The 26,100-nt window shown below is 46.8% G+C and overlaps 1 protein-coding gene and 1 long non-coding RNA gene across 2 annotated transcripts in view; one reads left to right on the forward strand and one right to left on the reverse strand.

Moving 5' to 3' along the window:
- Positions 1–26,100, reverse strand: part of LAPTM5 (lysosomal protein transmembrane 5) — a 39,617-nt gene that overhangs the window by 4,937 nt on the left and 8,580 nt on the right. Inside the window, exons 2-6 of the mRNA XM_037881606.2 lie at positions 21,487–21,580; positions 17,902–17,978; positions 16,968–17,096; positions 15,062–15,187; positions 11,825–11,920 (exon numbers count right to left, since the gene is read on the reverse strand). Of these exons, the coding sequence (XP_037737534.1) occupies positions 11,825–11,920; positions 15,062–15,187; positions 16,968–17,096; positions 17,902–17,978; positions 21,487–21,580 (522 nt within the window). The remainder of the gene's footprint in view (positions 1–11,824; positions 11,921–15,061; positions 15,188–16,967; positions 17,097–17,901; positions 17,979–21,486; positions 21,581–26,100) is intronic.
- LOC122463304 lies at positions 13–21,580 on the forward strand. The gene is made up of 2 exons (XR_006286526.1): positions 13–158; positions 21,316–21,580. It is a non-coding gene; the product is annotated as an uncharacterized LOC122463304 (long non-coding RNA).

The following is a 26,100-nucleotide window of genomic DNA, read 5'->3' on the forward strand; positions in this document are numbered from 1 at the left end:
ATTAGTTAGGGGTGGTTAAAGATGATTTGGCACAACAGGGTTTAAAGTCAAAAGCAGAGTTAACAGACGACCTTTAGAGACTGGAGCTGGGACTTGGTCCTGGGGGAGTGGAGAGAATGAAGTTTCAAAGTACAAAATGGCATGGTTTGCAGGAGCAGGTAACAACCCCCACTCTTCTCCCAGAGCCAGAATGAGAACCTGGAGATAAGGGTTCCCAACTGTTTCAACCCAGGGAGCCTACTCTCTATCCTTTTCTTCTTTTCCTTCTTCTTTTTCTCGGTTTACTTAATTTGCTGCTGGTAGCCTATACTTTAAACTGACCTGACAGGCTTAATTGGCTTCTTTCCACCTCTTTCCCCTCCTCTGCCCCCGCCTTTCCACACTTTTGTTTTTCTGAAGTTTTAATGGAGGGTACTTTGGATACTTATGTGAAAAGTTTTTGGTTATTTTGGACAAAGTATGACGGAGGTCTGCTGTATTCCACTGGAATTTTTGGAGTAAAAGATCCATGGGCATCCATGGAGACAAATGTTTTACTGCCTCTTTGAACAGTCTCAAGGTAAAGACAGCACAAGTTAAGGCAGCTGTGTGGCAATAATTGTACTTGGTGGCTAAGTTACAGACAAATTGCACTACCTTAAAGAACTAAATGTAGAAGTAAGTGATTTAAAGCAGTGAGTGAAAAGTTACAAATACCTTTTGCAGGAATTGATAATACAGGGTTTGCAGGAAAGTAAACATTTGGGAGTTGTGGAAATGGTAAAAGGTAACTGTTGTGAAGATGTTAAAAGAGTAACAGTTGTGGTGTTATAAGAAGGAAGTTTTTGTTTAATGATAAAACCCAGTTATATAAATGTAACTGTATGTGCAACTCTGTGCAGTCACATTGGATGGAAGCTTGGTAATTAAATTATCCAAGGGGGTCAGGTAGAGTGGCTACTACCACAACTATGCTTCTGTCCCCAGAAGACTTTACATCTATTCTGAGGGAAAATCGGCCCTTTTCCCACAGAAATGGTCTATAAGGGATTGCTGCAGGCAGCAGGCGGAGAGATAATCTGATCAAAATTATTTGACTATTGGGTAATGTAATCAAAATCACTAAAGGAATGTAAGGGGTTTCTATTGGAACTTAACTTGGCTTCCCCTGGTTGTGCCCACTTGTCCAAGATGGGAGTGTAATCGGGGTACAGTTGTGTAAAAAAGAGTAATCTGATTACCCTGAAAGGTATTCACCATCTTGATTACAGAGGTGATTCTTTTACTTTTTCTTTAATTAAAATTCTTCTTTTAAGAACCTGATTGCTTTTTCATTGTTCTTAAGATCCAAGGGTTTGGGTCTGTGTTCACCTATGCAAATTGGTGAGGATTTTTATCAAGACTTCCCCAGGAAAGCGGGTGTAGGGCTTGGGGGGATATTTTGGGGGGAAGACGTCTCTGAGTGGGCTCTTTCCCTGTTCTTTGTTTAACACGCTTGGTGGTGGCAGCATAAGGTCCAAGGACAAAAAGTAAAACTTTGTACCTTGGGGAAGTTTTAACCTAAGCTGGTAAGAATAAGCTTAGGGGGTCTTTCATGCAGATCCCCACATCTGTACCCTTGAGTTCAGAGTGGGGAAGTAACCTTGACACCCCCTAACACCTGTCCCTGCCTGCTGCTCATAAACCCCACCATTGACACCCCTTCAACCCAATACGCCCACCCAACCAACCAACCAACCAAAACAATTACCCTGAAACAAATCAACCAATGCCACCCCCCGCCCCCAGAGATCCCACCCTTAGCAGAGTCTTTACCCCAAAAAGGGAAAAGTGCCAGATGCTCCATGAATTCCACTAAGGACTTTGCTATTGATTTTACATGGAATGTGCTTTGCTAGTGAGTGGCAGTATAATACCCTGAAATAGAGAGGGTGAGAGAGAGAGAGACTCCATTGAAATTCGGAGGGACTTGAGCACCTAAATCTCTTAGATTCCGTTGCAAACCTCACCTATTGTACAGAGCCTGCAATCCATGATATCAGCCCCACCTGGGATATCTGCACTAGAGGTGATGATGGAGTTTGCCTGAATTTCAGCCAGTTTCAGTGACAGCGGAATCTTCCCCTAAAAAATCTGACTGTGTCTGAAAATGTCAAGTATGCCCAGGTTAGGCTCTGAATTCTGGGTCATCCGTTCTTAAGATCACTCAGGGAAATATCAGTTTGCAAACTAAGAAGGAAGCAAAATTCGAGGCCTGCCGCTATGTCCTTGAAAATGGAGTTCGAAAGGGGGTTAAAGTAGGATGAACCAATATGGAGCCCAAATGCCAAGTGTGATGCTTTAAATTCAGGCCTGCAGCCAACTACCTCTTGTAATTGCAGGGTGGCAGAGGGCAGTTTTATTGGTGGTTAGAAACCCAGTTAAAACCATCTTTCAGCCTAACAGCAGGATGATGGAATATAAGCCATTCAAGCCAGGCCAAAGGGAGTTAGGCACATATCTGCCACCCAAATTCAATGGCACTTGGGCACCTAACTCCCTTAGGCGCCTTATGAAATCCCAACCTAAAGCTCCTTTGCATTGTGGGTGAGGGTCCAACTGGAGGGTGCTGTCAGCTGTCGGGCAGTTTGGTTACGGGTCAGGGAGCTTGTCCTAGGAGTTGTGGGACTCAGGAGGTTGTGAACGCTTGGTGGGAGGAGGATGAACTGGATGATGTGATGGGGTGTGGCCCACCCCCAGCCCTGACAGGGTTAACGAGAGGCCAGTTAGGTTACCTGGCATCACCTGTGAGAGTGAAGGCCAGCAGGGGAAGGGTTGGGATACAGGATAAAGCCAGGACACTGAAAGCAGAAAGAGGACTGCAAAGACAGGAGCCTACAGCTACTCCTCGGGAGGAGGGTGGTCACCCAGAGAAAGCCAAGTGGGAGGGGAAGCACTGGGATCCTGCCCTGGAGTAAAAGGTCTGACATAAGGCTTGGAGGGAGTGACGGCACCATGGGAGTAGGGTAGGCTCCCATGGTAAACCCAGAAGCTGGAAAGAAAATGTAGAGAAGGCTAAAGGGTAGGAAAGAGCTCAGGGAAAGATGGGGACTGAGGACCTGGATTGCTGGTTATAGGGTCCCCGGGCTGGAACTCGGTATGGGGCAGGCTCGGGTTATTCTGCCAGCCCCTGGCTTAGTGGCATAAAGGCCTGAGCTGGGGCTGAACACCAGCTGGGGACGACATTCAGACAATTGGACTCCATAACCCTGGAAAGGGTGACCTGGCCGGAGGGCCAAGTTACCAGCAAGGGACCACTTGACACAGCGAGAGCGGCATTCCCCGACCTGGGTGCCAGGAGGCATGCTAGGCAGGAGTGGGGCCTTGTGACAGTCACAGGAGGCAAGGAAAGGGCTGAGCGCTTATCACTAGCTGATGGACTGGTGGAGGGAGATGGGAGCTATGGGAGAGTGTAGGGAGCTGTGAGTGAGGAGATGGGACTGGCCAGGTCTATGACATTTGGATTAAACCCCTCACCGCCCAGCCACGAGAACAGGACTGACCCAGCAAACCGGAACAGCATGCCAGCAGATTCAGGATCTGCTCACTCTAGCCATTGAGGAAGAGAGAAGCATGAGCACATGTATCTGCACACATTTATTTGCAAGGAAAAGGCTTGCAGGGCATAGACCTGTGGGGGTTGCTAAGAGACAGGTCTGGCCCTCAGTGTCACTCAGAGCCTCCACACTAGGGTCTCATTCTTTATGTCTACACAGCCGACGGAATCGAGCCTCCCAGCCTGGGTCGACAGACTTGAGCTCACGTTACCGTGCTGAAAATATCTATGTAGACAGCGTTTTAAGCTCCAGCTCAGGCTGAAGTCCATCCCTCTCCCCAGGCTTCAGAGCCCAAGCCGCACCATCTACACGGCTACATTTAGTGCCATGGTGTGAGCTCAAGTCTGTTGGACCAGATGATTGCATGGTCTGTGTAGATGTACCAACTGAGTGAAACTGTGGAGATGAACCTGGGCAGGAAAGGTAAAATATTGGCTGCCTTCTTCTTAGGCAGCTGGTGCATAGAACATTTCTGGCATGCTCCATCTATCCTGGAAATATGAAGCTATAATGCTCACAGCACAGAAGCAAGGAGTCTCATCTGGTTATGGGGCAGATGGTGCTTGGCCATGGGGTAGGTGGACAACAGGGAGAAAGTAGGGGGAGCTTCCCCCTCCTTATGTCCCCCCACAAAGGGACCAGCAACAATTGCAGTCCCTTCTAGCACCACCAGGTGTGCTGACCACCCCAAAGAAGCGGGAAAGGAGCCTACCAGACAGGTCAGAATAGCTTGAACATCCTTCCAGGAGTGCTCTTGGAGAGTGCGGATCCCACTGATTTCAGCAGGAGCGGTGTGCGTGTATCTCAGGGCAAGATTTCACTCTAGCTGTATGTACAGCCCAATATTATAGGCCTTACTCTTCCTTCAGGCAACTGACTTAATCTGCAGTAGGACAAACTGTAGCCCTTTAAGGTCTGTGCCTTGCTGGGGTGCTGACGGTGCCTAGCAACTGACAAGAGCAGGCCCTGAACCTGTGAAATCTCTACAGTCTAGGCCCCTAGAGCAACAGAATCAAAGCAAATGTCCTCTCTCACCCAGACACACCAGAGGTTTTTCAGGTGGATTCCACAGGAGATCTGACACAAGCTCTTTGGTATCTCTCCCCCTGGCTATATCAAATATTGCTCATGACCTTACCGGAATGTTTAGAAGGCCCAAACATGGTCACTTCAGCACTTCATTCAGCTCCGACTCTTGCTAAAGTTGCAGGGAGTTACCTGCATTTAATCTTAAAACCCAGGCAGCATTCTAAGTGTAGCTGTCTGCATCGTGTTTATAGACCCCTGCTCTGATTTGCAGAGCCCCGGGTGCTCAGAGCAGGATGCCAAAGAGCAATGGCTGTGCGGCTCAGTTCCTTCTCAGAGTTACATTGCCACTTGTAGCTCCACTAGGCAGTGAAACGAGCACCAGGCTCACAGTCCCAGTTGGTTACCCAGTCTCTTCAAGCCATCCAGCAGCACAGCACCAGCCGCAGGGAGAAATAATACAGAGCAAGCACCAGGAGCCATTTGGGGAAGCCAAGGTGCTGTCAGCTGTAATGGGACATGGCTCTACACCACCATGCCCAGATAGCATTGGACTGAATTGAGGGGAAGGCGTGCCAGGAGCACGGCAATTGCGGTGAATGCATGTCATGTAATTCTCATTGTTGGCAATCTGGCAATAGGCTGAATCATAGAATATCAGCATTGGAAGGGACCTCAGGAGGTCATCTAGTCCAACCCCCTGCTCAAAGCAGGACCAATCCTCAACTAAATCATCCCAGCCAGGGCTTTGTCAAGCCTGATCTTAAAACCCTCAAAGGAAGGAGATTCCACCACCTCCCTAGGTAACCCATTCTAGTGCTTCACCACCCTCCTAGTGAAAAAGCTTTTCCTAATATCCAACCTAAACCTCCGCTACTGCAACTTGAGACCATTACTCCTCGTTCTGTCATCTGCTACCACTGAGAAAAGTCTAGATCCATCCTCTTTGGAACCCCCTTTCAGGTAGCTGAAAGCAGCTATCAAATCCCCCCTCATTCTTCTCTTCCGCAGACTAAACAATCCCAGGTCCCTCAGCCTCTCCTCATAAGTCATGTGTTCCAGTCCGGTAATCATTTTTGTTGCCCTCCGCTGGACGCTTTCCAATTTTTCCACATCCTTCTTGTAGTGTGGGGCCCAAAACTGGACACAGTACTCCAGATGAGGCCTCACCAATGTTGAATAGAGGGGAACGATCACGTCCCTTGATCTGCTGGCAATGCCCCTACTTATACATCCCAAAATGCCATTGGCCTTCTTGGCAACTGTTGACTCATATCCAGCTTCTCGTCCACTGTAACCCCTAGGTCCTTTTCTGCAGAACTGCTGCCTAGCCATTCGGTCCCTAGTCTGTAGCAGTGCATGGGATTCTTCTGTCCTAAGTGCAGGACTCTGCACTTGTCCTTGTTGAACCTCATCAAATTTCTTTTGGCCCAATCCTCTAATTTGTCTAGGTTCCTCTGTATCCTATCCCTGACCTCCAGCGTATCTACTTCTCCTCCCAGTTTAGTGTCATTTGCAAACTTGCTGAGGGTGCAATCCACGCGATCCTTTAGATCATTAATGAAGATATTGAACAAAACCAGCCTGAGGACCAACCCTTGGGGCGCTCCGCTAGATACTGGCTCCCAGCTAGACATGGAGCCACTGATCACTACCCGTTGAGCCCAACAATCTAGCCAGCTTTCTATCCACCTTATATTCCATTCATCCAGCCCATGCTTCTTTAACTTGCTGGCAAGAATACTGTGGGAGACCATGTCAAAAGCTTTGCTAAAGTAAAGGAAAAACACATCCACTGCTTTCCCCTCATCCACAGAGCCAGTTATCTCGTCATAGAAGGCAATTAGATTAGTCAGGCATGACTTGCCCTTGGTGAATCCATGCTGACCGTTCTTGATCACTTTCCTCTCCTCTAAGTGCTTCAGAATTGATTCCTTGAGGACCTGCTCCATGATTTTTCCAGGGACTGAGGTGAGGCTGACTGGCCTGTAGTTCCCCGGATCCTCCTCCTTCCCTTTTTAAAGATGGGCACTACATTAGCCTTTTTCCAGTTGTCCGGGACTTCCCCTGATCGCCATGAGTTTTCAAAGATAATGGCCAATGGCTCTGCAATCACATCCGCCAACTCCTTTAGCACCCTCGGATGCAGCGCATCCGGCCCCATGGACTTGTGCTCGTCCAGCTTTTCTAAATAGTCCCAAACCACTTCTTTCTCCACAGAGGGCTGGTCACCTCCTTCCTATGCTGTGCTGCCCAGTGCAGCCGTCTGGGAGCTGACCTTGTTCGTGAAGATGGAGGCAAAAAAAGCATTGAGTACATTAGCTTTTTCCACATCCTCTGTCACTAGGTTGCCTCCCTCATTCAGTAATGGGCCCACACTTCCTTTGACTTTCTTCTTGTTGCTAACATACGTGAAGAAACCCTTCTTGTTACTCTTAACATCTCCTGCTAGCTGCAACTCCAAGTGTGATTTGGCCTTCCTGATTTCACTCCTGCATGCCCGAGCAATATTTTTATACTCTTCCCTGGTCATTTGTCCAATCTTACACTTCTTGTAAGCTTCTTTTTTGTGTTTAAGATCAGCAGGGATTTCACTGTTAAGCCAAGCTGGTCGCCTGCCATATTTACTATTCTTTCCACACATCGGGATGGTTTGTCCCTGTAACCTCAATAAGGATTCTTTACAATACAGCCAGCTCTCCTGAACTCCTTTCCCCCTCACGTTATTCTCCCAGGGTCTCTTGCCCATCAGTTCCCTGAGGTTTTCAAAATCTGCTTTTCTGAAGTCCAGGGTCCGTATTCTGCTGCTCTCCTTTCTTCCCTGTGTCAGGATCCTGAACTCGACCATCTCATGGTCACTGCCTCCCAGGTTCCCATCCACTTTTGCTTCCCCTACTAATTCTTCCCGGGTGTTGAGGGGGTATTGAACTGCCCATGCCTGATCTCACGCTAATAAAGAACTAATAGTCATAAGAAATGACACCGACAATTGATTTTTAAAGTACGTTAAGAATCCCCACCTGCCTCCCATCCCCCACCATGCCTGCAGATTTGTTTCTGATAGCTCCTCTGTGCTTTTCCCTGTGGGTGGTGGAGGGGAAGCGAGTTAGCTTTATGATACAACATATTTAAGTCTTCATCAGACCCAGGTATCTATTAGTGTACATGGATGGGGAGGAAATATACGGCTCTGGAAGGGGATGCTCTGCCATTCTGGCCCTCTGTTTTCCTCCTCTCCTGTACACCCGTCATCTCCAGAAAAGCCTGTATAGCAGCGCTTGAACAATAGGCAATAATTTTAATAATACCAACAACACTTTGCATCTCTAAAGCTTTCTTCATCTGAGGATCTCAAAGCACTTGATAATGATCGCCTCTCCCTGCCCCAGGGGATAGATAAGTATAACATCTAGCACTTTTCATCTGTAGATCGCTAAGCACTGCCCACCTTTAATATATTTAGCCTCCTGTGCTCCATTTCACAGATGGGTAACTGAGGCTCAGAGAGGCTAAGTGACTGGCTCAATGTCACACAGGAAATCTATGACAAAGCAGGGAACTGCACCCATGTCTTCTACATTGTAGGCTAGTGCCCTAACCACCAGGCTGTCTGGCTCACTCTGCACATGGGAAACCCAAGTCACAGAGTGGTTAAGTAACTTGCTATAGGTCACCCAGGAAGTTAGTGGCATACAGCGGAATAGAACCCATGACTATGGCCCTACCAATTTCGTGGCTGTGAAAAACATGTCACAGACCATGAAATAAGCCCTTCCCCATGAAATCTGATCTCCCTGTTGCTTCTGGGAGTGCCCCAGCCAGGGGGCTCCTAGCTGCAAGTCCCTGCTGGGTTTGGGAGAGACAGGACTTGTCCTTCCCTTGCATGGCAGCTCTGGGGGCGGGGGGAGAAGAGGGGGAGATAGGTCCACTTCCGGGTACCTTTTGGGTTGAGACCCCCAGGGTTACAACACTGTGAAATTTTAGATGTAAACAGCTGAAAATGTGAAATTGACCAATTTTAAAACCCTCTGGCCATGAAATTGATCAAAATGGACTGTGAATTTGGTAGGGCCCTAGTCATGACCCTCTCTTCTCTCGCCAATAGCCTGCTTTCCTGCACGGTATGTTCTGTTTTGGAATGGAGTGTAGAGGACAGAGCTATGGGGCATTAATGTCAAGTTAGAAGGCGAATAGATGGCACCAGATATACAGGAACCACGATGTTTGAATGGAAGGACAATAAATGCTTGCAGTGGGCCAATAGGCAAGGCAATTGAGGCAAAAAGATACTGGGTTGGCCCAGGGGGCCTTGAGATGCTTTCCTGGAGGGGAACGGTGAATTGAAACTAATGAGCTTAAATGGACCAAATGGCCTTTTTAGATCTACAATATTTCCATTTGTAACCATGATCCTCATCAAAACTCTCTCACTTGGAACTTGTCCCTTATTTGAATAGCCACGGCTGCTTCTGCATCCAGCCCTCAGTGTCAATATGCACCAGAGGAAAGTGAAGAGAATATCACAGCATCCGGACTGTGGAGCTCTAGGTGACATGTCTTTGTCAATTTCAGGGAGCAGAGTTGCATTATGCTGTCAGTCAGGAGTAGCAGAGATTCACCTGTCATTGCCATGGCGAGTGAGAGCCCCCTCAAAGGTAAATTTAATCTGAAAAGCAGATGTAACTTCCTAACAGTGAGATCAGTCAAGCTGTGAGATGCCTTACAGGGATGTGATAAAATATATTTATACCTTAGGTCCTTGTAGTCCCCTCTGTACCCATCTGTTGTCTCTTGTCTACGATTGTAAACTCTTTGGGCCAGGAACCATCTTTTGGTTCTTTGTTTGTACGGCACCTAGCACAATGGGCCCCTACGTGCCGCATGGTGATGATGATGCCAGCCATTCTCAACCTCTTACATGCAGTGACCCCATATTACAACAGGCAAAAGTTTCAGGATTCCCCTTCGTATGGCACACATCGCGGAAATCTATTTGTGACACTACCCACCTCATAGGGCCCAAGTCTCCTCTCACTAGCACCAGAGTACCTCTATTGACTCCACTGAAGTTAATCTTGATTTGTACCAGCTGAAGTTCAACCCCAGGGTGTTTCGACTCCTCTCAAGCACAATGACTCATTGAGCAAGTGGCCATGTTGAATTCAGTTGCTACTATCACATCCCCCAGCAAAGAAATCAGATACTCACTGGGCACCAGCCCTAGCCATGCACAACTTAAGAGTTATTCATGCCACTATGGGCCAGATCTTCACCTGATGCAGACTGGCATAGCTCCATTGAAGTCTGGATTTTACTGGTGTAACACACACACACACTGGCATTATACTGCCCCATCTCAGAGGAGCTGAGTCACATTCACATACCCTTCTGTCTATTGTCTCCAGCACACGAGGAGGAAAGCTTTGTGGTGAAAATCCATGATATGTTGCATACCCATCTAGCTAACCATGTAGTAAATTCAAGCCGAGTTCTATTTGCCAGGGGCACTAAGCCTTCTGCTGGAATGCCCCTAGTGCTATGCCAGTCCTGCCAGTCAGATTTCTACACTGCCCTCAGGCCCCACTCCCTGCTCTGCTAGTATTAAAAGATATGATGAAGTCATGTCAGAAGTGCAATCAGATAAGATATTGTGCTTCATATTGGCTAGTCTGGCTGCCTGGGAAGAATCTTAATAAAAAAAAATCTCTACTTGAAAATAGCATTTTCATTCAGGTAGCATCTGCTGGAATAGCTGGAGATGTCTGTGGTTTTCTGAAATGGTCTGAAACTAGTCAATTAAAAACCTGTTCGCTGAGCCATCAACAGATGACTAGAAAACTCCACTGCAAAAGGATTTTCTAAAAGGCCAGGGGGATTTAGGAGTGGGTGGGCTTTTAATTACATGTTAGGGCAGCCCCAGCCCCCCCAGCTCGGCTGATGTGAACTGGAGTAAGCTCCACTGATGTCAGTGCAGCTACACCGATTTGAACCAGCCAAGAATCTGACCCACTGTGTACTGATGTGATTTATTTTGGCACACAACAGCCAAACTGCCCCTCATCTTTTGTTCCCAACTCATGAATCTCCTGGAGGTTGATGTGCTGGTGTCATCTATAAAGAGTGGGGAGAGATGGAGCCTTGGAGAGGTTTTGTTTCATGTCTGCAGTCTGCAGAGGTAGGGAACAGAATCATTTGAATCTCAGACCTCTCTCCTACACTTGTCTCCAGTATCTAGGCTCTGCTTTACGTGCACAGCTCCTGTTGAGCTCACTAAGTGCCTCTAATGGCAGGACTGGAGACGAGGAGCAAATTCCTCATGTCTCATGAGGCAGCAAACATTTGCTTGGGACACCAGGCAATATAGAATCATAGAATATCAGGGTTGGCAGGGAGCTCAGGAGGTCATCTAGTCCAACCCCCTGCTCAAAGCAGGACCAACACCAACTAAATCTCCCAGCCAGGGCTTTGTCAAGCCTGACCTTAAAAATCTCAAAGGAAGGAGATTCCACCACCTCCCTACGTAACGCATTCCAGTGCTTCATCACCCTCCTCTTAAAAAAGTTTTTCCTAATATCCAACCTAAACCTCCCCCACTGCAACTTGAGACCATTACTCCTTGTTCTGTCATCTGATACCACTGAGAACAGCCTAGATCCATCCTCTTTGGAACCCCCTTTCAGGTAGTTGAAAGCAGCTATCAAATCCCCCTTCATCCTTCTCTTCTGCACACTAAATAATCCCAGTTCTCTCAGCCTCTCCTCATAAGTCATATGCTCTAGCCCCCTAATAATTTTTGTTGCCCTCCGCTGGACACTTTCCAATTTTTTCACATCCTTCTTGTAGTGTGGGGCCCAAAACTGGACACAGTACTCCAGATGAGGCCTCACCAATGTCGAATAGAGGGGAATGATCACGTCCCTCAATCTGCTGACAATGCTCCAATTTATACAGCCCAAAATGCCATTAACCTTCTTGGCAACAAGGGCACACTGTTGACTGATATCCAGCTTCTCATCCACTGTAACCCCTAGGTCCTTTTCTACAGAACTGCTGCCTAGCCACTTGGTCCCTAGTCTGTAGCGGTGAATGGGATTCTTCCGTCCTAAGTGCAGGACTCTGCACTTGTCCTTGTTGAACCTCATCAGATTTCTTTTGGCCCAATCCTTTAATTTGTCTAGGTCCCTCTATATCCTATCCCTACCCTCCAGCATATGGTGAGTTACCTTTAGGAGGAGGACAGCGATGAATGTGATGGTGAAGGTGATCATCACTTTGGCATACTCCTCGGGAGACAACTTCTCCTGGCTTGGCAGGAAGCTCTGAAAGGAAAGGGAAGTGCCCATGATAGTCATATGTCTCTATTCCAACATCAAGGGCCAGATGAAATCAGTTGACAGTTTTGGTCTGATTCCTGGGAGACACATTCCTTGTTTTCCCTGTTATCAGGGAAAGCTTTCATGACTTAAAGGACCAAACATTCTGGTTCTGCTGAAGTGGGAAAGTAGTAATCCATAAGAGACAGTTTTTCATTTCTTGTTGATAATCAGGTGTCTGCCAGTGCTTCCTGGCCTGAATCGGGGCTTTGATTAACCCTGGCTAAGCCCCCACCTTTAATTGCACCCACTCTGACAGGGAAATGTGTAATGGCATCTCCATGGGCAAAATGCCTTGCTCTGATCAGCAAAGGCAGATCTCGAGCCGGTCAGAATGCCCCTCCCACCCCAAACAGAAAATATCAAAAAAATGAAACAAAACAAAAAAATGATCTACATTTTCAATGGAAAATTTCAAGTTTTTGGACGGGGGGGGGGGGCAGGGAGGAATCAATCCCCAACATATTTTAACCAAAAAATAAAATATTTTGGCCAAAACCAAATATTTTGATTCTGAAATGCTGCTGCAGTGCCTCCTGGGAGCTATAGTTCAGGTGCCTCATGCTCCCAGTCTCTGCAATAGACCAGGCTCCATGATCAGACTCCCATCATGCACCTTGCTGTCCCCTCTGTGTATCAGAAATAGTGCCGGTTTTGGCTGAAGTATTTCTTTTTTTGCCAAAATATTTCAGTTTTCAGATTCTCTATTTTTCAACAAAAAATTTTCTGCAGAAAGCAGACACTTTTCATGAAAAATCTAGTTTCACGAAAACCTCAATTTTCCACAGGAAAACAGTTTTGATGGAAAATTTTCAACTGGCCTGAATATTTTCACTTAATTTTAATTCATTGATTTGTTATCTAAAAGCTGATCCCAACCCACTGAAGTTAATGGCACTTAAGCTTGTGGCTAAAGTTAATCATGTTTAATTGGTTTGCTGAATAGGCTTGGACCTGGTATGTGCTTAGGTTAGGGTTGTCAGGTGTCTGTTTTTTTACTGGAATGCCTGGTTGAAAAGGGACCCTGGTGGCTCTGGTCAGTACTGCTTACCAGACCATTAAAAGTTTGGTCAGTGGCACAGCAGGGCTAAGGCAGGCTCCCTGGCTGCCATGGCTCCCTGCAGCTCCCAGAAGCAGCGGCCTGTCCCCGCTCTGGCTCCTACATGTAGGGGTAGCCAGGGGGCTCTGCATGCTGCCCCCACCTCAAGCACCGGCTCCGCAGCTCCCATTGGCTGGGAACCACGGCCAATGGGAGCTGCGGGTGCGGCACCTGCGGACAGGGAAGTGCACAGAGCCACCTAGCCGCACTTCCATATAGGAGCCAGAAGGGGAACATGCCGCTGCTTCTGGGAGCTGCTTGAGGTAAGTGCCATCCGGAGCCTGCACCCCTGACCCCGTCTTGTGCCCCAACCTGCTGCCCCAGCCCCAATCCCTCTCCCGCCCTCCGAACCCCTTGATCCCAGCCTGGATCACCCTCCTGCACCCCAAACCCCTCATCACCAGCCTCACCCAGAGCCTGCACCCCTAGCTGGAGCCCTCCCCACCTCTGCACCCCTCTCCCCTTCCCCATCCCGAAGCCCCCTCCTGCACCCTGAACCCCTTGGTCCCAGCCTGGAGCAGACCTCCTACACCCCAAGCCCCTCATCTCCAGCCCCACACCAGAGTCTGCACTCCCAGCTGAAGCCCTCACACACTCCCACACACCAACCTCCTGCCCCAGCCTGTTGCCCCCTCCTGCATCCCAAATCCCTCATCCCTGGTCCCACACCAGAGCCCGCACCCCCAGGCAGAGCCCAAACCCCCAACCCTGCACCTGAATCCCCTGCCGCAGCCTGGAGCCCCCTCAAGCATCCTGAACCCCTAATTTCTGGCCCCACCCTGGAACTCACACCTCCAGCCCTCAGCCCCCTCCTGCACCCCAAACCCCTCATCTCCAGCCCCACACCAGAGTCTGCACCCCCAGCTGGAGCCCTCACACACCCCCACACACCAACCCCCTGCCCCACCCTGGAGCCCTGAGTGAGTAAGTCAGGGTGGGGAAAGCGAGAGACAGAGGGAGGGGGGAGTGGAGTGAGCAGGGGGCATGGCCTCAGAGAAGGGGCGAGGCTGGGGCATCAGAATAGGGGCGGGGCAAGGGTGTTCAGTTGTGTGCAAGTAGAAAGTTGGTAACCCTAGCTTAGGCGCTTTGCTGAATCAGAGTCTTAGTGAAGGTATGTCCTCAGGGAGGCCGATTCCCAGCCTCCCAGTTTTGCCGATTTAATTTACACCCACAAAATTTGACGCAGCAAAACGAGTTGTGCTTTTAAGAAATGATGACTGCACAAGCAAACTGTCAGGGAAGGGCACAGTGATGTTGATTAGAAAGTCCTACAGACAGAGATGAAAGTAAGCTGGTACGGTCCGAGCTGGTATAAAGCCGACCGTACTGGCAGGGGGCAGCTTCCCCGGGGCCCGGCAATTTAAATCGCTGCCAGAGCCCCGGGACTCCCCACTGCTGCTGCTGCTACCATGGGGCTCCGGTGGTGATTTAAAGGGTCCAGGGCTCCCGGCTGTTGCTACCCCGGACACTTTAAATTGCTGCCGGAGCCCAGGGAAAGCGATGGTGGCAGTGGCCGGGAGCCCTTTAAATTGCCTCCAGGCCGCACTGAAGGGCTGGCTGGGAGAGTCCGTCCCAAGCCCTGCCCCTTCCGCCCGAGGCCCCACCTAGGGTGACCAGACAGCAAGTGTGAAAAATCGGGACGGGGGTGTGGGGTTATAGGAGCCTATATAAGAAAAAGACCCAAAAATCGGGACATCTGGTCATCCTAGCCCCACCCCTTCCGGTTGAGCCACCCCCTGACCTTGCTCAGGACCCCGGCCCCCCTGCGTAGTGGTAAGTCTCTTAGGTTACTTTCATCCCTCCCTACAGATGACCTTTGGCACTGAGCAGAGCAGAGCTGGGGGTGCTGCCCTAACAGCAAGTCTTAAAGAAACATTTTTCAAAACAGAAAAAAACTGGATGAACATTTTGCTGATTTCCCTGATAGGCTAAAGCACAACATGACACTTGTTGTCCAGGCTCATGCTTGTCGTTCATTTATTACCTACCTCTTGGTTCGCTGAGTGGAAGCTGAGGTAGCCTGGGACCTCCATGTAGGAACTACAAAGCGTTAAGACGCTCAGACAGAAATCCAGTAATTGCACGGCCAGGAAGGGAAACTTCGTGTGTGCTTTCTACAGAGACAAAAATGCCAGAGTGATCAAGGCTTTATTTTTGGTTAAATGAAAGAGCCAAAATTGTGGGTGTTTCCTTAGCTATAAAGGGCCTGATTCTCCTTTATCCTGCACTTGGGCCTTACTCTCTTTTATGCCACAACCCCTTTATGCCACTCTGACAGTGTAAATAGACCTTCAAGTGGACTCAAATTTAAGTGGCACTTGAAGGTGCCTTTATGCTGCTGAGGTGCTCCAGATTAAGTTATGTCTACACTGCTATCAGCATGTCAGACCTTAAGGTCTGTCTACACTGCAGTCAGAGGTGTGACTGCAGCATGTGTAGACATACCCATGCTAGCTTTCATCTAGATAGCTTGGGTAACAGAGCAGGGAAGTCATGGCAGCATGCGTGTCAGCATGGGCTGTACAACACCCCCTATGCCTGGGGCCCTGGATACGTACTTGATCAGCGAGCCCACGCTGCTGCAGCTTCAGTGATATTCTTATTGGAGCTAGCTAGATCAAAGCTAGCTTGGGTATGTGTTAGTCATACCTCTGACTGCCATAGAGACATACCCTGACTGCCAATGGGGAGCTGGTCCCCTGCATGATTGTTAACCCCAGTACAAAGTGGATGTAAAATGTGGTGTTTTACCCCTGTTTTGCACTAGGGCACCTGATGGCACAAGGGGGAAGGGCAATGGTGAATCAGGCCTGTCACCCATAAAAGTTTTCCGAAAAACAGTCTAGAAAGTGTAGTATATAAGCAGGCCAAAATTTTTCAGACTTGGGGTATTGGGGATGTAGGCAGGAGAGGCAGCAAAACCCATATTTAGGCACCCAATAAATGGGCGAATTTCAGGCAAAAACCCAGTTCTCAGAGTTTCTGGGCTGCTGCTGATGGGAGCTGCTGGCTTTCAACATCTCTGAAAATTGCTCCTGATTTTGATGCCTAAATATCATGTTTGATGCTTACTGTTTAGGCCTGAAGTTTGACTTTTGACCAGAGATGAAATATATGTATTTAGTTATCAATGGCATGAGAGGAGAATTCATCACTACAGTTTCCCTTTAAAGTACTCTCTAGTTCCACTGTCAGACCTCTCTCCGGTCCATCATCTTAGACACAAATGTTCCCCTGGCCAACCCTCAACCGGCTGTCACTTTGCTTTTATTACTGTAAATAAATTACATCGAGTGTGATGAATCAGGCAAGTGAGGTTATAGGAAATGTGATGAATATTAAATGAATGATTCCTGCAGTGGAGCAGAGATTCCAGTTACACAGGGTTGTAAGATTAGCAATGGACTTTGGGGGTGAAACCCTGGCTCCATTTAAATCAATGGCAAAACACCCATTGAGTTCAGTGGGGCCAGACATTCACCCCTTGTTCATATAGCGCACCAAGTATCCTGCTAGGGGTCCTATGTCAGAGTAGCTCACTAGCCTATCTGCCTTAGGGTATTTATATAGCCCTAACACAGTAGCTTCGGAGCAGCTCATCATCTTTTTAATGCAGTTATCCTGTGAGGGAAGGAAGTACTAGTAGCCCCAGGGTACAGGTGGGGAGCTGAGGCACAGAGAAACTAAGTGACTTGCCCAAGGTGACAAAGGAAGTCTGTGGCGGAGCAGAGACTTGAACCCATGTCTCCAAAGACCCTGGTGACAATCCTAACTATTGGACTAGCCTTCCTGCTTCTCTGGGGCCTTTGTCTAGTCCATCAAGTTTAGTTTCACGTATTGTGCTATATATCTGCACCCCGGCAGCCTGAAAGTGGGCTCATGCTTCTTACTTACCACATGGCTAATGGATGCAAATGACAGCATTTCAGGGACTTGAATATAGGAACTGATGATTGTGAAGAGGGTGAGGAGAAAATCCATGATTTGCAAAGCCAGGAATGGAATCAAGAGGCGTTCCCTATTCTGTGAGAGAGAGAGCAGGCAACTGATTATTTCTATTCAAGTGGGATTGATTAGAAAGGGCTATTATAGTGCTATTGTGCTGTTATAGCTAGAAAAAATTACACACACACACCCCCCGGCAAGAAATTCCACACCAAACTCTAGATATTAATGTGACAGGTGTGTTAGAAATCTACCTTATAGACATGAGAGCTGTTCAAAAAATAGGGTTTGTTTTTTTGTTTTTTTGCCATGGAAAATTTAGATTTTTTTATGGCAATTTGAAAGCTGAAATATTTCAATTTGGAAATTCTGCCACTTTGCCTCATGGGAATTGTAGTTTGGGGGCCTCAAGCTGCTGTTCTCCTCTCTAGGCTAAGCACCCTGGTCAGACTATATCTCCCATGATGCACCATGGTTTCTCTTATTGGAGAGGGGGGACAGTTGTATCATGGGAGTTGCTGACTATGGTGCATTATGGGAGATGTAGTCTGACCAGCCCATGTAGGAGAACAACTGCAATTCGGCACCACGGCAGCATTTCCAAATCAACAATATTTTAGGTTTCGGCTGTAATATTTCAACAAAAAATCTTAATTGTCTGTGGAAAGCAGACTCTTGGCATGAAAAAATCATTTAATTGAAAACCCAATTTTCCATTAAAAATGATTTTGATGGAAAATTCCCCCCCTAGCCCTAGTAGGCACAGCCAGACTTTGAGCAAATTTGTGAGTGACCAGTTCAATGGGTTTGAAATTGTAAATAATCCCCCCCCCCACCACATCCCTACAAAAACAAGAGTGAAAGTTATTTTAAAATGACATACCTTCACCACTCCATAAAGAAGGTAGAAGCTGATGATAAACAGCATGAAGATCAACAGGAAGCTGGTGGTGATGTCCGCTAATAAATAATAATAATATTAAGATCCCAACGCAACACAGAAGCATTTCAAATCATGGGCCAGAACTACTTAGTCAATCAGTGCTCAATGGAAATTTTAACTGAGTTAAAGACTGGAGGATTTGGTCCCATAAGTCAAAGCTTTGACTTCAACATAATGACTTCTCCTCAGGTGGAATTGAACGCAGGACCTTCACTGCTAAATCCAGTTGCCTCCATCCCATGAGCTAAAGAAGCACCTCTGCCATGTGCCACCAGTAGTAGGCTCTTACCCTCTATACGGAGCAGCTGCTAGCCAGGGACATGACACAGTTAACCAGGGAATTATATAAAGATATGTTGTCAGTGGAAGATAAATATTTTGCAAGGGGTGTTAAGCTGGGCAAATTGTCTCCCAAAACAAGTAGCAGAATACCCATTGCGTGGGACATTTACTTCTGTGGTGGATGAAGCACTGGAGAATAGACTATAAGGGAAAAGCCTAATACGATCTTTCCATGTCCAACTTCTGTGATTCTATGGACTGAGACTCATTCTTGGGCGTTGCTATATCTGTTCTTCCCTAGACTCACTCTGCACCTGTGGTTTGTATTGCAGGGGGCTTGAATTGATAGAATCATGTCTTTTTTGCTCCCAAACACCCTCACGTGAAGGATCAAATCTGGATCCACAGTGCCAGACCTGAGTTCCTATCTACTCTGCAGAATTCTCCTTTCCATTCCCCGGGGCAGGGAGCACCTCTACAGGTGCTACAACAGCCCACGGTGTGCGACAGTAACAACGTCCTCCTTTGCCTTTATAGGGGTTTCGGCTTTTGGATCCTGCCTCCCACTCACATGGGGGGATTTGGCTGGTGTGTAGTCACAGTCACACTAGACATGCTTCCTGCCCTCTCCCAGCCCCAAACCCATGGTCTAAGCTGCCATTGAAGACCTCTGTGCATATCTGAAGAGGATAGTTCCCCCCCGCCTGTCCACTTTGCTTGGGGATTTCACTGCTGCTGGTGAAAGCTTCCCCAAATTGGTGTGTGTATCTCATGAGACTGCCCCAGTCCATGATTTATACAAACACACATGCCAGCGAATGAATAAACATGGTCTCTCTCTCTCGCGCGCGCGTCTGTTTCTATGCATCACTGCTTGCTCCCCCAGCTGAGTCTCCCAGAGATACCCAGGAATTTCATGAGCAGGGAGAAGTATGTTATGAAATAAAAGTCCTCTCTCATTGCAAATGTGGTATCAACAGTGTACGCCACGGTGGTCTGATGAAGCCTACACTGGGCCTTTGCAACCATAGCAAGGGGACTAATAAAAAAACAGGTTTTGTTTGCCAAATGTGTGTTTTGATTAACTTCTGGCCACATCAGAGCTAGTGTGCTGAATGCAGCTAGAAGGGACTTTGAATGACTCCTAATGTTCCCCTTGAATGCAAAGAGGCCTGTTTCTATTTTATGGCCCAATAAACTGGCCGGGGGAATGCAGGCAGGGCTCGTAAACTGTGGTTTTAATAGTCACATGTGCTGATTGCTGGAGATGGATATTTAGGTTGTTGGGCTGTTGATACACTGCAGAGTGCTGCTTCTGAACAGCTGGGTTCAAGGGCAGGACAGGATTGGCAAGAGAAATAAACCTAACGGTCCTTCAAGCGTGTTCTGCCTCCAGTGCAGGGGGTTTTGGTCCATATGACAAAAGCTGCACGCACACTGTTTTCCTGAATAGCTCTGCTGCTTCCCCTGAATGAGTCCATCGAGATTGTGATGACAACTCCTAGTCATTATTACTGCAGTCATACATTTTTATATATGAATTAAAACAAAAACAAAGGAAATTAACCCACCACAAATGGAATTAAGGCGTATTAGAGGTTTGGCCTTTCCAAGAGGCACAAAGACCAAATAAAGATGCAACTCCCATTGAAAGTCAATGAGATCTGGACACCTAACGCCTTTGAAAATCTCCCATGTGGGTTAAAATTGTCCCTCAGCTCTTCTCTTCCACTATTGTTTGTTTTACATTTCTGTAGTACATGATATCACACATTAGAAATGTGCAAGTTGTTGCTGCAAAGCTTTTGAGAACTATAATGAAATTAAAAGTTTAAATACAAATGTGTGCACTTTTAGTTAATTCTCATGGGAAAGCAAAAGCTGAAGGGGTGTAAATTGACTCACAGGAAATGGTAAAGAGTTTCACAACATTCTAGGGTATTATTAACACACTCCACTCTGGTGCAATTTACACACAGAACAGCAGGCGTTGAGGACGAGTGAGAGAACCAGGTTTTGGGGGGGGGGGCAATGAATTTCCCAAATCTTCTTCCATTTCTGTATTTGAATTCAAGCTGAGTATTTTGCAGTGTTTAAACACATTGTTTTCACTTCTAATTTCTGGAACTATAAAAGTTGCTCTTTGTGGTATTTCCAGTCTGACCAGAAAAAGAAATGCCAACAATCTCATGAATAGAACTCTGTGAAATATTTGTGATGCACCTTCAAATGCAAGCGTTCGGGATTTCATTGCAAATTTGCAAAATACTGCAACTTTGGGAGGGGAGTGGGTAGAGGGAATATATGCCAAATTTGGCCTTTTTAATTTTGTTTTGTTAAAAAATAGTACTGTTTTCACACAAAAAATCATTCTGTTTTTAAGCAGAAATCCCAAGGTTTGTGAAACGCAATATCTAGATTGGATAACAATTTATTTTTGTATGGAAACTTCATGATAATTTGACATCTTCCCTGCTGCTAAAACTGGCCATTTAATTCAGGGTTGGTAAAATGTGAAATGTATTGTCACTAAATTAATTTTTTTTTTCAAAAAATTTTTGGAAACAAATCATCATTTTTATACATCACTACTTGTGGGAACATTTTATATTTGACAGCGGTTCAAAAATGTTGCTAAGCAGCATATACATTTATGTGAACAACAATGCCTATAGACATGCCAGGTAGCGCTGGTTGAAAAAAATAAAAACAAAATTGTGGGACTTTTCTACTAGTTATTCAAATTTCATTTCCCGCCCCTCACCCCCACCCCCCCCCCCGAAATGTTAACATTACAGATCTGGATCATTGAAAAATTTCAATCAGCTCTGTAGCTAATAAAAAACTGATAAAAATTGGTCTTGTTTTGATCAAAAATTGCATTTTTGCAGAAAAACATCATTGAAAATTTGAAATTCAGAAAAATTTCACCTACTTCAGGGCTGTTATGAGATTTAATCAATTAATATTAGCCAGGGGCTTTGAGATCTGTGGTTGGAAAGCTCTCTCCCAGTATACAAAAAAACCAGAGGATTATTACTATTTACTCCCTAATTTATGTATCTGTTTTAGGTCGGATCTGGGTCTGAAGTTTTCAGCTCACGCCCCTCAGTTCTAAACTGCAGCATCTGACAACTTGTTTGAAGAAGATTTGGAGAAGAAACAACCTTGGACTGAATGCACCCTCTCAAATGCAGCCCTCTCAGCTTCTCCTCTGGCTTCTCTTCCATCTACTGAACCTACCAATTATGTAGTAATCCTTGTCCAGGACTTTGCAGTAGCCTTTCCCAGTAGCCACCTCCATCGAGTACTCAATCAAGAGCAGTATGCTCATGACCTAGAAGAGCAAAACAGAGGAGATGGTTATGCAGGCAGCCTGCCAATTTCTTATCAACCAGTTTCCAGAGATCACTACTGCTTGGAATTCCTACTGCACAACCCGCCTCAGAGTCTCCAAGTGCTATACAAACATTAATGGATTGAAACTGCTCTCATTACCACTACAAAAGTTATTTTTCCTCCCTTGGTACCCTGGTGTTAATTGAATTGTCTCGTTAGACTGACCTCACACTTGGTAAGGCAACTCCCATCTTTTCATGTATTTATACCTACCCCTGTATTTTCCACTCCATGCATCAGATGAAGTGGGTTCTAGCCCATGAAAGCTTACGCCCAAATAAATTTGTTAGTCTCTAAAGTGCCACAAGGACTCCTCGTTGTTTTTGCTGAAACTGCTCTGTGAGAGACTGAGGGGAAACCGAGGCACAGACCGATGGGACCTCCCCAAGGTCACAGACAGAATTTGTGGGAGAGCGAGGGAAAGAACTCAGTCAGCCCCGGTCCTGTGCTTTCACCATAACACTCTGCTTCTTCCTCAACCCCCTTGTAGGCTCTGTGGTGAGGAATTTATTTCAAACATCAAAGATTGTTGATGTTCAAAAGAGCTTGGTGCTCATGTAGGCCTAAAGAGAAGGGGGTGGATTTTCCAAAGAGCTCAGCTCAATTTAGGGTTACCACCTTTGAAATGCAAAAAAACCCCCATCCAACACCCCCCACCCAAGGCAACTCCTCAACCCCACCCCTTCAACAGCCACTTACAGTATCTAGAGAGATAACACACATAGATAAGATTAACAACATAGCACTTCTCCACCCTGTCCTGTGACTCAAACCTTGTCGCACACAGGGTGCACCGCGTGCGTGTTGCTGGGCAGACAGCTGCTGTATTTTCAACAGTTTTGATCTGTTATTGCTTAAACTGCGTTAGTGAGAACAGCAGACACAGAAACTTTTAACATTAGATAACAACACTGTGATAATAATGCAAATCTTTAGACCCACGTAAAAAAACTCCTGGCAGATTAAATTACTTTTCCGGCAACTGGCAAATCTACAAGAAGAAACCCGGCCAGGCCGGTCAAATACTGACCAGGTAGTAACCCTAATCACTATGGGAGCTGCTGGGGGCTGAGAACTTTGACAGTACCCTCCGAGTGATGGCTGCCGCCTGTAGGGCTGGCCAGAGAACAACGAGAACATGGAGGCTTTGGAATTTGTTTTTGTTCCGATGTGGAGCGAAAATGAGGCCTTTGGGATTCTGGCATGAAAAAACGCAGGTGAGACAACCCCTAGAACAGCCTGGTGGGTGAGACACTCAAATGGGATGTGGGAGAGGCAGGTCTGATTCCTTGCTTCAAATCTATTTGAAAGCTCTTACCAACAGGAGAGTGGGTTTGTGTGTGTGTGTGGGGGGGGGGGGGGGGGAACCTGGATTTGTGCTGGAAATGGCCCAACCTGATTATCATACACATTGTAAGGAGAGTGATCACTTTAGATAAGCTATTACCAGCAGGAGAGTGGGGTGGGGGGAGGTATTTTTTCATGCTTTGTGTGTATAAAAAGATCTTCTACACTTTCCACAGTATGCATCCGATGAAGTGAGCTGTAGCTTATGAAAGCTTATGCTCAAATAAATTGGTTAGTCTCTAAGGTGCCACAAGTACTCCTTTTCTTTTTGCTTCAAATCAGTCAGAGCAGGGACGTGAACTGGGGTCCTCCACATCCCAAGAGATGCTCAACCTGATAATAGCCATCGTAAACTGCAGAAGGAATTTCCAGATTAACCTACATGGGAATAAATGTAGCCTTGCTACCAGCCCCTTACTACACCTGGTGTAGCAGAGAGTTAATGTCCTACAGTCAGTCCAGAGCTGCATCCCACTACAGACTGACAATGTACAGACATTACATACAGCAGGTGTCTGGGATATCAGACTCCCTCTAGGAAGAGAGTATTTTTACTTGTGGGCTGGCAGTATCATAAAATGAGGACCACAGCAGAGCTCCAGCTGATAAAGCATAAATAAAGCACCATTATTTCTTACCGGTTTGGTGCTTTACTGAAACTTTCAACACCACTGGGTTGAAAAATAGGCTCCCCTTTTAGCCCACTGCTCTTCCTGACTTTTGTTTCTCTTCCTTCCTTTGTTTCTCTCCCCCAGTCCTGTCGTATTTCTCCTTCTTTCTTCTCTCTGCATTTCCTTCTCTGTAGCGACACCCGGCCCATGCAGATTTCACTGCCGTGCCCTTTCCTCACCCCGTTACCAAAAGGTCAGCCAGGACATAGTTCGGGTGACATTTCAAGAGCCATCATTAGCTTTCAGAGATAACACCCCAATAGGACCAATGAGGGAGCAGTTGAGTTGGCACCTCACAGAGCCATTGCTTCAGGCTGCCTGCAGACTCAGGAAGGAAGTGCCACATTGCTTACCCTTGGAAGGTTTCCTTCACATTCATCAGGGTGAGTAACTTGATGAGGGGGCTGGGCTTTCTTAAAATAGAAATTTAGATTCTGCAGAATTTGAATATGTGGCATGAGCTCCATAAATAGGACTCAGCCTGCAGCCCATACCTGTACAAACCCTGGTGCATGTCGTATGTGGACATTGGGGGCCACGCTTGTATGTTCTGAGCCATGCATGTACATTGCGTTATATGCCATGAGCATACACTGTATATGATGGATTCCAGTTAATAAATTACCTCCTGTTTCTCTGTAGCCATCTTGCTATTACTCGCCCAGCTCCTTTGTTATTGGACCTCCCTGCAGCCACTCTGTTCATCTGAAAAAACTGCTTGAGATTTCGAAGACTTTCCCATTCTGCACTGGGACAAAACGGAGACCTTTCCAAAAATGGCAGGGAAACAGAGCAAGAGATCCACCCCAGAATGGCTTTGTGGGTGGGGCAGTCACTTGGAACGTGGGAGGCCAGAGTCAAGTCCAGCATTCGGGGGGAGAAACTTGCAGTCTGCTCTTTCACAGACCCAGGGAGCCCCTTAACCACTGAGCTAGTGAATCTCTCTCTGGCCCACTGCATATTGTGGAACAGCTCCAACAGGAGATCTTGAGAAAGCAAGACAAAGACTGACTCTTGCTCAGGCACTCACCGGAGATGTGGGACCCCTGGATTCAAGTCCCTGCTCCAAATCAGGCAGTGCAGGAAAACGAATCCAGGTCACCCCTACTCTGTGTGAGTCCCATAGGCCTCCAGGCAATTAGCAATTTGTGGGGGCACTCTCTGGTTTTGACTAGAAAATTCCATCCCTCATGGGGGAAAGTTTTGTCCAAATTGACCCTTTCCCACAAAATGTTTCGGTTTGGATGAATGAGATAGAAAAAACATTTTGTTGAAAAATTCCTGACCATCTCTACCCATAGCAGGACTCAGTGGTGTTCCCCAGAAGCTCCAATGTTCTGCGATACTCCTGGTGCCAGAGGCAGCACTGGAGGGACATACTACTTAAACTACTAGGTTCACAAGGCATCAGCAAGTGCTGAAGTGTTGTCAAGAAGAAGCGTATGAGATAGGCCATGAGCTCAGCCAGACTTCACAGATCTCTCTGCAGAGCTGATCATGAGATAATGGACCCTATGACAGGCACAGGAAGCATGATCATATCCCCCACAAGATAAATAACTGCATACGTTCTATCTGGCTCAAACAGCTTCTCAGAGTATTTTGAGAAAGTAGCCTGAAAAATGATGCGGAAGATGACGGACAGGAATAGCTGTGGTTTGTACTTGTGTTTGCAATGGGTGCATACAGGAAACAACACTGAAAGTAGCAAACAGAGAAGTGATCAAGCCTAGAGCTGTGTGTCTAACTGAGCAGAAGAAAAATTACTCTTATCTGTAATATGATAGCACCTGGAGACTCCAAACAAGCTCAGGACCCTGTTTTGCTAGGCTGTATATAGTAAGAGATGATTCCTGCCCTGAAGAGCTAACAATCTAAATACACCAGGCAAAGAGTGGGAGAAAAGGAGGATTATTGTCTCCACTTTGGAAATGGGGAACGGAGGCTCAAAGAAACTAAGTGGCTTGCCCCAAGATCACACAAGAAGCCTGTGACAGAGACAGGAATCGATCTCATATTCCCTAAGTCTCAACTGGTGTGAATGCAAGAAAAACAGGATATATATTTATACATGGAAGAAAGAATCCTGTGTAGATGACACCCATTTGTTTTCTCCTGGTCTATCACATAGATACATCTGTCTGTACTGTGCAATATCCCTGAAGTTGTGAGTTCAATCCTTGAGGGGACCATTTAGGGATCTGGGGCAAAAATTGGGGATTGGTCCTGCTTTGAGCAGGGGGTTGGACTAGATGACCTCCTGAGGTCCCTTCCAACCCTGATATTCTATGATTCTATGAAGTGCTAACATTACATGCTACTTTTTCTGTGTGGGAACGAACTTTGCAACTTTGTTGGGAGGTGTTTGAGGATGGAAGAGCCGCTCAGAGCTTTCTCTTCCCTTGTTGCTGCTGCGAGGTCAATGCCTCAAGTGCTATTG

The sequence above is a fragment of the Chelonia mydas genome, chromosome 19 (genome assembly GCF_015237465.2).
Source record: "Chelonia mydas isolate rCheMyd1 chromosome 19, rCheMyd1.pri.v2, whole genome shotgun sequence".
In the NCBI taxonomy this organism is placed as follows: domain Eukaryota; kingdom Metazoa; phylum Chordata; order Testudines; family Cheloniidae; genus Chelonia; species Chelonia mydas.